General features: G+C 40.8%; 1 protein-coding gene across 1 annotated transcript in view; it reads right to left on the minus strand.

Annotated features, from left to right (window-relative positions):
• LOC136838944 (FHIP family protein GI14169-like) overlaps positions 1 to 14843 on the minus strand; it is a 152156-nt gene that overhangs the window by 127837 nt on the left and 9476 nt on the right. The window contains exon 2 of the mRNA XM_067104639.1: positions 91 to 265. Coding sequence (XP_066960740.1) covers positions 91 to 265 — 175 coding nt within the window. The remainder of the gene's footprint in view (positions 1 to 90; positions 266 to 14843) is intronic.

Genomic DNA, 14843 nt, shown 5'->3' on the forward strand with positions numbered 1-14843 from the left:
CCCAAACCTTGGTGGTTAAAATTTCAATAACACAATACCACAAATACACCAATGTAATATTGTACTGTATAAGCTATCACAGAACTTTACCTGTCCTCTCAGCCTGGTTCTTTCAATAATTTCACGAGTCTGCTGCCAATGTTTGATAAAAGATTGAAATGCAGCTGCTGGGTCCACATCGTGTAACGGAGAGGGAGCGCGACGTCGACCTAGCGACGAGCGCAAGGGGGACGCTCGCAGCCAACTGGTCATCCCGCACTCATCACTAAAAAAAATAAAATGTTTTCAATTAACTTTCATTTTTAACATCTTATGAATACCTTTACAAAATTTTTACGTTTTATGCTTTATGATTATACTGATTTCAAAACTGGAAAAAACATGTGATGATAGTCATCCAATAAACAGAGGCAACATTTAAGTTCAATCCCCATATCAAGTACATCTTCCATAAAATAAGAAAAAATTCTTAGTAATGCAACAAAGCACCATGCATTAAGCATCATAAATTTTTAAAGAAATCTGTGTTTCTCCAAAGTACACAAACCAGAGCTTGAATGTAGTAAAATATCCCTCAGCGTGAGCTTGAATCAGCTGTTGAAACTTGCTAACATGGTAGTTAACTGTGGTAAGGGGGTTAAGTGGGTGAGTACCCACAGTCATCAGCTATCACCAGGAACTTTCTTTGGCATCATGGACAAAGTGGGGTGGTTTAGGTGGGGTAAAGTTCTGGTTTGTATGCCTGGGAAAAATACAAATTATCTTAAAATATTTTTACTCTGCTCCAACAGGAATACAAACCACTACCTTTTATACAGGAGGCCTCCTCCTTAGGCTAGACAGAAGGCAGTCTCCACTGCCAGGTAAGCTAAAACCCACTTGGAAATGTCACAGTCCCTGACTAATACTATGGGCAGGGGGGAGGGGCGATGACTGATATAACCTCCTAGTTGGTCTGTCATAAGGATGCCAGAGCAGCAGGCCCCCATAATTAACTACGGAAATTTTCAGAGGATCAGGTGTGAACCCATGAGGTGAGACAAGTCAGAAGGCAGCTGCATCTTGTCAATTTATATCATGGGTTCAAGTTACCTCTATTGCTACCAACCCAGCGGCCCCCCCCCCACCAATTAAGAGGAAAAGCAAAGGGCATCACACCTTATCTGACAAGGCTCTTAGACTGGTTGCTCAACTGAGTGGCCACCTACTCCGCAGCCAGTGCAGTATGTACTCAGTCCTTGCAAAGGGAGGAAGAAGGAAGAGAAGCCAGTCACTCTACTATTCAACTCAAATCTTACAGTTCCTGTGGGATCCAGGGGAGAGGAAAGCAAGGGTTCTCTTATCTCTTGTCAGAAACTGAAGCATTCTGGTTTTCCACCATAAACCCATGCAAGAAAAAGAATGAGAGATTTCAACCCTCTGAGCACTGGATGAGAAGGCAGTGTTACTCACCAACACGATTCACTGAGGCAGGGTTAATGGGAAGACAATCTTCAAAGTGAGATCTCTGTCCAAGGCCTTCCTCAAGGGCTCAAACAGCACCTGAGTTAGACTGTGGAGGATAAAGGTCATGTCCTGGAGGCTGGAGTCCCCAAGGAGGACAAGACTGCTGGAAGCTCCTTACGGCCAGAGATCCAGCATCCTTACGGGCAGAGACAGCTCGACCAAGAGAGACCTACTTCTCTCAGTCTGAAGGCCTGCTCAAGACAGCCTTAAGTTTTTACTACAGAGACAGAGAGGTGTCTGTCTTGACAAAGACAGACAAGGAAATCCACATTCCACTGAACAGAAGTTCCAACCAAGAGAGACCCCTCTTCAACAAAAATCACATAATGCCCACTTACTTGCCCACTTCTCAGAGAATCTCTCTGGGAACATCCCAAGGAAGCCAGGAGATTGGGAAACCATTCACCATGGGCACAACAAGATGCTACTAAGGTATTCTGAATCACGGGATGTTCAACACACAGCTGATCACTTGGTACATCTGAGTGTGTGTGAAGGAAAGCCATAGGTGTCTGAACTGTCTCGTGGGTGCTGAAAGGCATCCTCTAGGGCCACCAAGGAGTCTGGCACAAGAGAGCAGAACACTGGGAACTTTCTGTTTGGTTGCAAGGAAACTTATAACAAAAACAATACACTGACTCTTTGGCATCAATCTTGAACAGAGCTGTGTTTGTGGGGGCTACATATGACACTAACTGCAGGGGGTGGGGAGCAGCTGCACATGACACTAACTGCAGACAGTGCTTAACATACACTCCAGTGGACTGTATAGCAGACACAACCAGCAAGTCTGTCAATGAACAAATTTCTCAGAAAGGTTGCATGTAGCCAATGAGTTTCCTGTATTACTGTACTCGATTAGTCACCAGCATTTTAAAATTCAGTAGCTGGAGAAGATTAAATCAATTTATATAAATTATTTTGGGTTCTTCACAGCAACTGTAAGTTGTTAAACAAATACATACCTTGTATTCACATACACTTAAAGCATTTATTTCCCAAAAATAAAATGAACTTTCAGAGTGAGAACTAACTTTAGTAGTTTGGGGAACTGGTTCCTGACCCAAAATACACTACATAAGTTTTGGGTGCTGGACATCTTAACACTGTCTTTGGGTACCACTGGAGTGTCTTTCCTACTAAAAGTTTACAAGACAGTAGGGAATCCCAGGAGTCACATAATCCCAGGGATGATCTCACCATGACAGAGTTACTGGAGATCACCATAGCAAAGGACTGAAATTGAGAGGGTGCCAATCTCCTGATGCTTGTTTGCAGGAGTTGGCAGAGTTAAGGATAGGCGTAGCAAGAGTTCCAAGTACCTACCAAACCCACCAAGTCTCCACTGGGCTCACTACAACACTTAGCTAACAGCTTCCCTATCTATTTCTCCTTCTCTGCATCAACCTATGCAGTTTGAGGACAGAAAATGGTGATTGACAAAAATCCAGTATAATTAAACTGCTAATGCCAGAGTTGAGTTTGTGTCCCTTTAACCATTATCGGGCCTGATAATGACCAACAAATTTTTCCATACAAGATCAGTCTGAAGGTTCTAGCTTCACCTCACCTGTCCCTGGGGTGACTAGTGGACAGACGAGGGTCAAGCCTTAATTCCTAAAGCCCTCAGGGTCCAAGCTTGAGAGACCCCAAAGGTAATCTTCCTGAATGAGGCACTATCTAGCACTGCCACATTTGCTGAGAGATTCTAACCCCTCCAAGGTGTCTGGTTTGACCCTGTAAAACCATGGACTGGAAGACCTGGTGAGTGACCTAGATAGATGTGGAAGTCCCAAGTCCTGAGATTTGTCACTTGAGTCTCGATATCTCCTTGATTCTTGTGGTCTGGCAGGTATGCTTCAAGGAGTACCAGTCTGCAGACAGCAGAGTTAGGCCAATACCTTGGTGGGGAGATCAAAGATGCTCTTTCTTCTATTGCAGGAGGAGCACAGAAGTCCTACCAGAGCATGAAGAATCAGCAAATGGACTAGCAAGAACACACTAAGGAGAAAATGGATTCCAACAAGATTCACTTCTAAAAGACCACGTGGAATGAGGCTGAGCCCTACAACATTTTTGCCATTTATCTATTGTTGTACTATGCAACTCACCTTCATCACAACCTTGATGGGAAAGAGCTCCATAGAAAGCTCTCAACTTAGTGCTTACCAAGGTAGCTGAAACTTTGGAACACAGTTTGGCAACAATTAAGTTGTTGTCCAATTGCTGAAACACTTCTGGCAGGATGTCCTGAACTTCCTTGAAGTACCATACAAGAAGAAGCTATTCACAACAGCCAGTCAGGTTGTATAGCTGTTCAAATCCTCCCCCAAATCAGAAGGCCCAAACAACTGTAGCTAGCACTTCTCCATGGCCTTCTGTACCTCATCTGTCTCTCAGCCTGTAGTAGCCCTCAAGTTCATAAGGAGGTACTGTGACTGGTGTCATAAGCCAGGTCACATATATGGGGAATGCTGCAGAAATCTCAACCTCTGTCTGCATTAAGGTGCTGGAGATCACCATGTAGCTAGGACCCCAAAAGCTCATGGAAAGGCAACCCCAATGGCTAGTCCATGGAGACCCAACTCAACTCCTTCTAGGTCAACCCATGGAGCAATGTGGAAAACTCAAGCTACTCTGCCCCAGAAGTCTGAGAGTAATGGGTCACGTAAGAGCAATATGCACTTTTGTTACCATCAAAACAGGAAGTAGGGGATGGTGAAGAATAAATCCAAGGCCATGAAAGTGAACTTGCTCCGCAAGACAGCATTAGAAGAGAGAGCTTCAGTGTAGATGATGGGGCTACAACTAAAAAAATAAGCAGTGAGGAGCTTATCCTTGGTAATTCTGTGGCAACCTCAAAAACTGCAATTTCTAGGGTGACCACTAAACCTGATAAATCCAAAGATATACTGATGGACCTCAATGATTTGTTGGGTGCCAGGATACTGAGCCCAACAATGACTTGATACAGACTTGTCAACTGCCTTCTCCTCTGACTACAGTAGTATGAATCTGAGGCAGTCCTACGAACCCTTCGCCAGGCAAATATACCCCAGTTGGACCTTGTGCCACTCATGGTTGTCCTTGCAAGCTTCTCTTTGGTTCCGTTCAGAGTGGTAGATAACCCGGTGAACTCCAGAGCAGATATCAAACTCTTGTTAGAGTGTAGAGCATGAACTGGAGCTGGTGATGGTGTCTGTTACTTTTAGCCTCAAAGGATTACTGGACATAAAACACTAGGCACAGCTGTGACCCCAACACTACATGGGATGGCAACTTGCCCCTCAGTGTTCCTTGTGGTTCCACCTAGAACAAAATGCAAGCAGACAGTGCTTGGATACTGCTTCCTAAAGGCAGGGAGAATAGTCTAGAACTTTGTCCAGAACTGGCTGACTGTTAGGATCCCTTCAAGAGAGTCTCTTGGGGAGTTTCATGCCACAGCACGTGGAAGCTACTGTCAGCACGTATACTATACTTGAGGGCTGTGCTGCTGATTCTGCCAGAATAACTGGCAGCAAGCTGGTACTGATTCCAATTACTGTGGCTTTCCCTAAAGAGTTGGACATTTGATTTTAGGTATTTGCCAGAGTTCTTTTATGATGGCAATGTCATAAACAACAGTGTGTTTTTAAATGCCTTAAGAGTACTGGGCATTCTTCCTGTCAAGAGGGCTGAGCCTCAGTTCTTGTTAGGGGTTTAGGCAAGAAACCTGCCTAGGTGAAGAACGGTGATCTGGGTAAAGTTTACACCATGGTAGTAGTAGCCTCTTCATCTTCTTGTCTGACAGTGAAAGGGAGAGAATCATCAATTAAACCTGAAGTACTGTATTGGAAAAGACTGAGAGGCTGTCTCTCTCTCAGAGGATCTCTACCTTTCTCATAGGGACAGGTTCTATCACATCCTTTGCCAGCACCTTCCTGTTGTCAGTACAGTAGTAGAGATAATGATACAGCAGAATGTGCCAACACTCCTATGCAAATCCAGTTGTATAACACAACCCCAATCTAGGAGAGTCAATCTGTCACCGATACCACTGAAAGGCAGCATGGAGAATTGTGCACTCTGGGCATACTAAACCCAATGGCTCACCCTGGTCCTCACATATGGTTCCAGTCCTGAAGAAGGACAATAGCATACGGTTATATATGTGCTGAATACTGGCAACTCTTAAGTACCTGAGTCTGACAGGTTCCCAATGCCTAATATGGCTGGGTCTGCATTTGGCTTGTATGGAGTCATGTCTGTTACAACTCTTAACTTGGTGTGTGGTTACTAACAATTACCCGTAGCTAAAGACAGCAAGGAATACACAGCTTTTTTTTTCTTTGGATATTGGCATTTTATGTAAGTCACCTACCAAGTAATTACATAGCTATAGTTTCTAACTAGTAAGACAGCTTAAATTCCAAATTCGTGGTAACGCTTCAATTGTTTAGCGCAGGTGACCAGTACCGCCCACTAACAGCAATACTAGGAATGACTTAGCAGATAACCTCATTCTGTTTCTGTTCTCCTTGATGTAAACATCGGATATCTGCGGCAGCTTTTTTCATCATCTGCCGGTAATCTAACCAGATTTCGGTGATGTATTATCACTGATTTTGATTAGGCTACCCTTCACACCTATACTTTCAGGATCAGTATTCTGTTATAAAGATCTGATTCATGTTTATCATTTTTTTGCAAAGTGATTAACTACTTCCTTGATTTCTACTTAGTAAGTAGAAATCTGCTACAGTACTAGTGATATAGAAGCAGTCATGTCCACTTAGCCTAGCATAACTGGGCTATAGCTGTTTGCCTGAGTAGAGATGACTCAGGCAGACTAGTATGAAGAGTACAAGCTAGTTAGATATCAGCTGAAGAATGGTTGATTTTTCAATGAGTAGCGTAATAAGACACACAAACATTGCACTTGCTACTATCTTTGCCGAATAAAGTAATAATAAACCTTGCGTTTGCTACCACCTTTACCGAGTAGTGTAATAAATGTAAACACTGCATTCGCTACCATCTTTGCCAATTAGTGTAATAATAAACTTTGTGTTCGCAACCACCTTTCCCGAGTAGCGTGATAAAACGTAAACATTGCATTCACTACCATCTTTGCCGAGTAGCATAATAATAAACTTGCGTTTGCTACTACCTTTTCCATGTAGCATACTAAAACGTAAACATTGCATTCCCTAGCATCTTTGCTGAGTAATGTAATAAAACGTCAACACTGCGTTTGCTACATGACTGATATTTTCAGTAATGAAAAATATATATCTGCAAGTCTCAAACAATGTCTGTTAGGAGTTGAGATCTGTCTGTATGATGGTACTCTGAGTATTTCAAAGAATTAATTAACCATCTTATTACAATTTCCTTTGCAGAGAACTGAAAATGTTTAAGGGCATAACATAGTTAAAGAGAGAAACTGTGCTTATTTTGGTTGCGCTGGGTTTTTGGAAGAACTGACATTCCTGACAGCCAAGAATCGGTTCCGAGCAGCCAGGAGCACTCATCAACTCCCGATTTCTCAGCTTACGAGCTACTAGCCTGCCTGATGCCAGTTGCCTGGCGTCATCTACAACTTGGGAGCACCCAGCACCCGGCACCAACTCCTGGTTATCTGGCGCCTACTCTCCCCAGATGCAATTTTTTCTCTCCTGCTACTAGCCCTATAATTTTTTCTACTTGCTCCCATGCCTGGCCCCCCTCACTTCGTTCCCATGCCACTGCCAGTCTTGTGTCTGGGTTAACAGAAGCAAATCTTTTAATAGTGAAGTGTTGTGCAGTGGAGGACACCTCCTCGCCCCCTGATGCTCCTAGACAGAAAGTCCCTGTCAAACTTCCCTAAACCTGGGAAGAGGCATACTGGAAGTCCAAGGGAGGTCAGGGGGTTACACACAGGTAGTCAGCCCCTCAGTCGAGCCTGTTGCTGGTCCCAGGTATCGACATACAGCCACTGGAAAGGTGTCTTACTGGATGTGTAGTGGATGACATGGCTATCTGGCCCTATCGGATCTCCTAAACCCGGTCCCCGTCAGACTCCCCTAAACCTGGGAGGAGGCATACTGTCAATCCATGGGAGTCCGAAGGGGTTTTGCCCCCGGATAATTACTCCTCAGTCAATCCTGCTGTCTGCAGGTCTCGATGGATACCCATTGGAAAGGTATCCATAGGGGTGTGTTTTTTTTTTGTCTTCTAGTGATACAGATCCCAGTGTGAACAGTTACGGATCCCAATGTGGACAAGAGGCACCAACAGCGTTTTTTTGGGGATCCCAGTGTGGACAGAGATCACAGTGTACACAAGTGGTGTTAATGGCGCTTTTTAGGCATATCTCAGCCACTGAAGAGGCACATCTTCCACAGTGTCAGAGTGGACAGAGTTCGAGCGCCCAGTGTCTGAGTGCCTAGTGGCCGCCGAGCTCCCAGTGTCCGAGCGCCAGAGGCCACCAAGTGCCTAAAGTTCGAGCTCCCAGCATCCACTCATCCACTTGGCACCAGCTGTCAGGCATCCGGCACCAACCTGCTAGGGCCTCGTGCCAGTTCATCTTTGGCTCAGCGCCTGATTTTTTAAGAACATGCTGTTGTTCTGCATTGTGAGCCAGCTCCAATTAACCAGGGACCAAGTCTACCCCTGGACAAGGACATCTATGCCCGAGTTTTTAAGCTTGTTGGTGGAAGCTTCCTCCTTTGGTTCTTTCCTAGAAGTCTTTCATAATTGTAACTGGGCTTTTTCTTTAAAGGAGCAAGACAAGTGTCTTTTATCTTTCCTCTCTCTAGTACCTAGATGGATCTAGGCCTTCTTGTCTAGTTTATTGAAGCCCTAATTTTCTTGACTGACAGAAGGACCACTGGCTAGAGTCCTCCTTTGAATTTTCAGTCTCATCTCTTGGAATTTCAGGTTTTTCCGTCTGCGATAGAATCACTGGCACTTTCAAACAGTCCGAATTCTAGCCCCTTTTCCCCTCCTTGCTTGGGACCTTAGGGGCTGAGCCTACTCTGGACTGCGGTGCCCACCAAGATGCTAGCCTGGTTGGAGACAGTCTTTATATGAATTTTTTTTTTTCATCCAATTCTGAGGTTTAGAGGTCTAATTCCAAGGTTTAGAAGTCTATTTCAAGAATCTTTAAAGCAGACTTGGGAAGGCAAGCTGGATGATTCCCAGATAACTTTTTTACCCAAATCTATTATGACTGTTCAGCAGGTTTTAATATCTTCTGCTGTAGAAGCAGCTCTGCAACTTCCAGAGGTCTATCAGTTATTGAATACCTTTCCTCCAGATGATGAATTAGGCTACCAACTTTATTGAAAATTGATTCTCTGATGAATTTGAAAGTGTAGGACATTGGGTTTCTATTTCTGCAGCTACAAGCCATCAATTTGGCCATACCAAGAGGGCTCAGTTTCCTTCGTCTCTTAGTTCTTCCAGTTCTGATCACAACATTTCAGGGTTTGGATCACTGGAAGAGACTCAGGATAAGAGATGCCAATTGTTAAAAGAAGTTGCCCATAATCATTTGCAACATATTTACATTGGATTTTGTTACTATCAAGGTGATGGTAACAACTTGTGCACATGCCACATCCACCATAAATGCAGCATTACTGATATATGTTTGTAATAAGCTGAAATTGTTACACTGTAATTTTCATGCTGTAATTCAGTCAAAGGTGCAAACCTGTTTTTTTGTAATAACATTAACAAATAATGAATGTGCTGTCAAATATTTTAATATAAGTTGCCCATACTCATTTGCAACATTTTTGCATTGGATTTTGTTACTAACAAGGTAACTGCAATAACTTTTGCATAAACCATATCCATTATAAATGCAGCATTACCTTGTACTGACATATTTTTGTAAGAAGCTGAAATTATTGCACAGCAATTTTCATGCAGTAATTCTCAAAGGTGCAAACCTGTCTTTTTAGTAATAACATTAGCAAATAATGAATGTGCTGTCATGTTTCTCTTTAATAACCAATCATACTCTAAGTGCACAGAATTTTAGGACCCTTGAATACGATTTTTTCAGGGGTATTCTTCATTTTTGGGTATGTTATTTTTGTCTTTTAGCTACTACAGTATAGCATGACTAGATACCCATCCTATTTTAGGATACATTATAAAATTTAACACTGAGAAATTTTGCAAGCTGCTGATTACTGAAATTTCCATTGACATGTGATTTTTTCCAATAGTTTCTGGCATGTTTTGATTTATCTCAATATTCTTTTACATCAAACACTTTCTATCAGCAACTGTGGCAAAAACTGGGCCTAGCACCTCTAAGGCAATGTTATACAATTTTATGTTGTTCGAGAGGAGTTCAGTTTGGGCCTGAAATCCTTTGTTTGGTTAGGTTATATCCCTCTAAATACCAATCATATATTATAGGCACTCTAGGTCAAATTAGATGAATGGTCAAGTGGGACCCCACCCCTAGATTAGGTTAAGATTCATCTTGGTGTTGCACTTCACGTGATTTAAGGCACTCTAAACGAGGATAGTTCGGAAGCCAAGGGGGGGTCAAAGCACAGACTCCCTCTTGGGTAGAATCTGGTGCCTGGATTATGTTAAGATGCCTCCTTACAATCACTTCCACAAATCATTTGCTATTTTTTTTTTTTTTGTTAGTATGTAAGACAAGAACCAATAGCACTTAGAACAAAGCAATCCTTGCATGAAAAATTGGCATAAAATGAAAGTTGTTCAGTCATAAAACTTCCAAAGATCTTACCCAGTCAGTTAATAAGATGGAGATTTCACTTATTTTTAACACAACCAGTAATTTTCTCAAGTTTATCACTGATGTAAATGAGAGCCATGGCCTGCTATGTTCCTAGTTATTTTTCTGTATGTTAGATGGACAGTTAATCTGGTCATGGGTGTGTATAGTGGGAATTATAAATCGAACCAATGCTTGTAATGGCTGACCTGGTCATCGCCCAAGTTATATATTTAGCCAAAAGAACTCTATTTTTATATGTTCTCTATCGAGGTCTACACACTTTCATTTCGAAGTTCTTCATTATGATGAGTGGTACAGCACAGTGTAATGGACCAACAGTTTATTTCTTGTGAACAATCTGATCTACAAATAAACAAAAGAAGATATCAGAACCTGAAGAACTTGAACAGAGCAACTTGGAATCAGGTACAAGGGGAATGGTGTCTGTATGTTTTGCTCATGTTAATGTGTAATATTTGGAAAGGAATGTATGGTTAGATTTCTTTTCATTATTTAAATCTGATAAAAAGCCTCAAGTACATATATGTATTAGGCAAGTGGCCAATCTATGTGGTTTAAAAGCAGAGATCTAACTTACTTAAGCATGTTAGGCTACCAAGGCATAGGGTACCCAGGTTTGGTAACATTGGGAGGGTGTGATTGGGATGGATTTGTGTTGACTCAAATGGAAGCCTAGTCAGATGCATGCACTCGAACAATCTGCAATCAGGTAGCACAGTAATAGGTTTGTGTGTGTTCTACCTTGTAGATTTGCAGACCAAGTGTCATTTTGTAAAACACAAAAAAAAGAAAGAAAAAAAAATCATTTAAATTAATTTTAAAATGATGATTTAGAAATAGCAGTGTAGCAGGAGGTGTGTATTTCTGTGGGATAATGAAGCTAGAAACACCATCGAGCTGAAGCTTATGCTTTTCTTTTAATCTCAATTTCTGAGAAAGCACACAAAAAAAGAAAAGTAAACAACACCCTATTAGCAGCTTTCATTCCACTTCCTTCTCTGAATGTCATTATGCTGTCAGTAGTCAGTATATAAATGTGACTCTTTTCCATAATAACAAACCCTAGTTTTCCACAGAGGTCTCAAAAATGATTGGATGTTATTATTTGTGATGGAGATGCTAAAAGCATTTGATGCACATCAAAAACTAATGAAAAGCTACATCTATACTAAATTCAGAATTTCAGTTTCAGTAACATGAAAAATTTTACCCCTGCAGAAGATATCCTAAATGATATGAATTATTGGGGCATTCATTAAGATAATTACCTATCACTAAGGTATGGAAACTAAAGACACTTGTTTTCTCTTTGAATCTGAACGGTTAATCAAAGATATATTACAATCCATTCAAGCCTCACCTGCCTATGTCTAACAATAGCTGCTAGAGGTTCAGTTGTTTACATACGGGTCCTTACGTCTAAACTTGACCACAGTGGCCAAGTGAGGTATTCAATATACTAAAATAACATTGCATACAATATTGTTTCATTATATCTAATATCCACAATTAAGCCAAAAGTCATATATAAGAATCATATTCATTTTTTGGAATGTAGCCTCACATACGTTACTGTAGGGGGTGATAGCATAGGTTAATGTTTCTAAAAACCCCTATTCAAATCCATCTCACAGTCACACCACTTCAGTCACACTTCACTTCGTGTTTGAGAAGAAAAGAAAAAAGTAAAATTCTACTTTACACCATTATTGCATTAGGGACAAAAAATATAAATTTCCTATGTTTTAATGTCTTCTTTGAACGTCTCTGACTTTCACTTCATTAGCAAATAACTTTAACCAACAACACCTAAACTAACCTAGGATACCAGGTCCTGGTGCATCATTTTTAATTTTACAACATTCTATGAATTTGAATAAATTAGATGAGAGTTGTCAGTGGGATTAATGACTAAGTATTTCAATCATGTTATGTTTCCCCCCATCAAAAACCCCACTTTCCCACTGTGGTCCCTGAATTTTAAGATATAAGGGTGGAGTCCATTACCTTGAAGTAATTTTTTGCTAAAAAACTAGGCCTAATGCAAGAAACATTGAAAGCAGGCATTAACACATAGGAAAATGATATTTTCAAAGCAGACATTAACACATAAGAAAATTATATTTTCAAGTCCAATATGCAACAGTGTTTTAAAGTAAAATGAGTACTTCTAAGGCAGAGCTCCACACACACACACATGGTTTCCTAATGAAATCTTTTGAGTGAACAATACAGAAGAGGGTGTAACCTATATTATACAGTACAGGTGAGATAACTTCAGAAATTTACCAGAATAATGAGAAATTTACTGTCTTTTGTTTTTATGTTTTTACATCAATCCCTTGGGGGCTGCAAAATGTTTCTGTATAAAAACATAAAGGATAATCAATTTCTCACATTACTTTGGTAAATTTCTAGTTATCTCTGTAATCCTACAGTTTAGGGGTCCAAATTCACTGCATTACATAAAGTCAAGATCAGCACACACATTTATCAAATATTTATTGAATCATGAAAAATCCTGAAAAAAAGCAGGTTATCTGCTTACGATGCAGCTTATAAAAAAAAAAACAACGGGAATAGAGGGGGAACGTAAATAATAACGTCTTAAGGGATACAGACCTAGGAATTTTGAGAAAATCGTAGGCTAGCCTAAATCTGCTTCCGTGAGCAGATATAATGCTAATTTTTTTTAACATACTTCTGTTTGCAGATCTGTCGAAAGAAGAAATTGATGATAGGAAAGAAAACAAACACACACAATGGAGCAGTGAATCTGGACCCCTAAACTGTAGGATTACAGTTATCTCACCTGTACTGCATCACATACACCCCTTTCTGTATTGTTCAGTGAAAATTTCATTAAAATACACTTCCGTGCGGAACTCTTCCTTGGAAATACCATAAAATTACATCAAAACAGAAAGTTAAAAAATAATAAAACGAAACACAGCCTGGGCATCGGTCTCCCTCTTACCTTGCAATTACAGGCTAGTCTAACCTGAAGGCAGATCAGTTCATTAGCTCACGGACAACTTATTTTGCTCTCCAATGTGAAAAATTATTTCAGGCATAATTTATCTAACCTTGATAGGCTACGTATGGTGTAGCCCGAAGTTTACCACACAGGCCTATTTACCTAGGCAGGTTAAGACCTGGCTTAAGGTGCAATACCTAGCCTAGACCATTTTATGCATTACGTGAAAAGACAACGACGGTCACCCATAACTCTATTATAGAGAGATTTGACTTTTCACACTCATTAGTAAAACTGAAATCACTTTCTAATGCTAAAAACCATGGGCATATTGGTCACACTACCGAGTATATATTAAAGTGATATCGCAGCTGACAGCTCTGATATCGGTCACAACACAAACAAGTTAACTTAGACTGGGAAAGTGGTTCTTTCTCGAAAGTAGGAAAGAAAGTTGCTTTCATGCACAAATTTTCAATAAAAAGGCTACTTGCCTAAATTGAAATTTATTTAGTTGTTCTTCATTTCAAAATTGTTCATATTCCGTAACAATCAACCTAAAGAAAATGTCGAATATTTGTGACATGACGTCAAATGTCAAGAAGTCAGCTGATTTCCGCATTTTTTGTTTGTTTTCTAAACAGCGAATGTATACCCAAATATGAATATTTTATCGATGCAATACTTTCTCCCCAGTTCAATTTGTTGCTTGATGGCTAAGGATCGTATCACTGCGTTGTAATAAAACGTAGGCTACTGTTATCATCGGTGCTGTACGTCCTTAAGACTTCAGAATTGTTTAACTAGTCGAAGTGTGGCAAAGTTACTGAAACCTTAAGCTACGCACCTCTAAGACCTAGGAAGAAGACAGAATCGAACTAAGCATTTCTGACTTATATTGATCAATGAAGAGTGAAGTGCACGTATGTTCACACTTGGGCAAGATGAGGCGTTTGCTTTGGGTAGATTGTATATCGCCTCGGGGCATTTGTTACTGATAACAGAGATTAGATTTTTATAAACAAGTATTTGATACAGTGAATACAGGGAGGTGGTGGTTTTGTAGGTTAGGAAAGAGAAAATTTTGTTGCATACAGCCATGTGTTGCGCTGCGAGATAGAACAGTGTATGTAGGAATGCCAAATCAGGTCTTGCATGACTCTGCATCCATTCTTGAAAATAGGACAGTTATTAAAGATCTGACGCATTACATAGTATTTTGATTAATTAGCTTTATCCATTTTAATGCGTGAAACATTTGTTGCACATTTGGTTGTCCGAGTAGCGAATTAAACAGCGGTTACTCCGGTCAGTATTCGGATGGGTGACCAGACGCTGTCGACGCATAAGTATATTCACCGTGGTCCATTGGGTACAGAAGCTTGTCTCGCCATCGAGTGGTCCAGGAGTCGACTCCAGGGTGAACCAGAATGTTGTAAGCATGCTAGAAAAAAGAGAAAGAAAGAAAGGGGGAAATCTTCCATTATACCTCAGTTGACCTAAGCACTGAATTGTATACCTGATAGTTAGTCGACCGCCGTGAGTCACAACTAGGTTAGGAAGGGTATGTGACTAGACCTTATCACAAAGACTTTCTGAGAACTCAAA

The sequence above is a fragment of the Macrobrachium rosenbergii genome, chromosome 5 (genome assembly GCF_040412425.1).
Source record: "Macrobrachium rosenbergii isolate ZJJX-2024 chromosome 5, ASM4041242v1, whole genome shotgun sequence".
NCBI lineage: Eukaryota > Metazoa > Arthropoda > Malacostraca > Decapoda > Palaemonidae > Macrobrachium > Macrobrachium rosenbergii.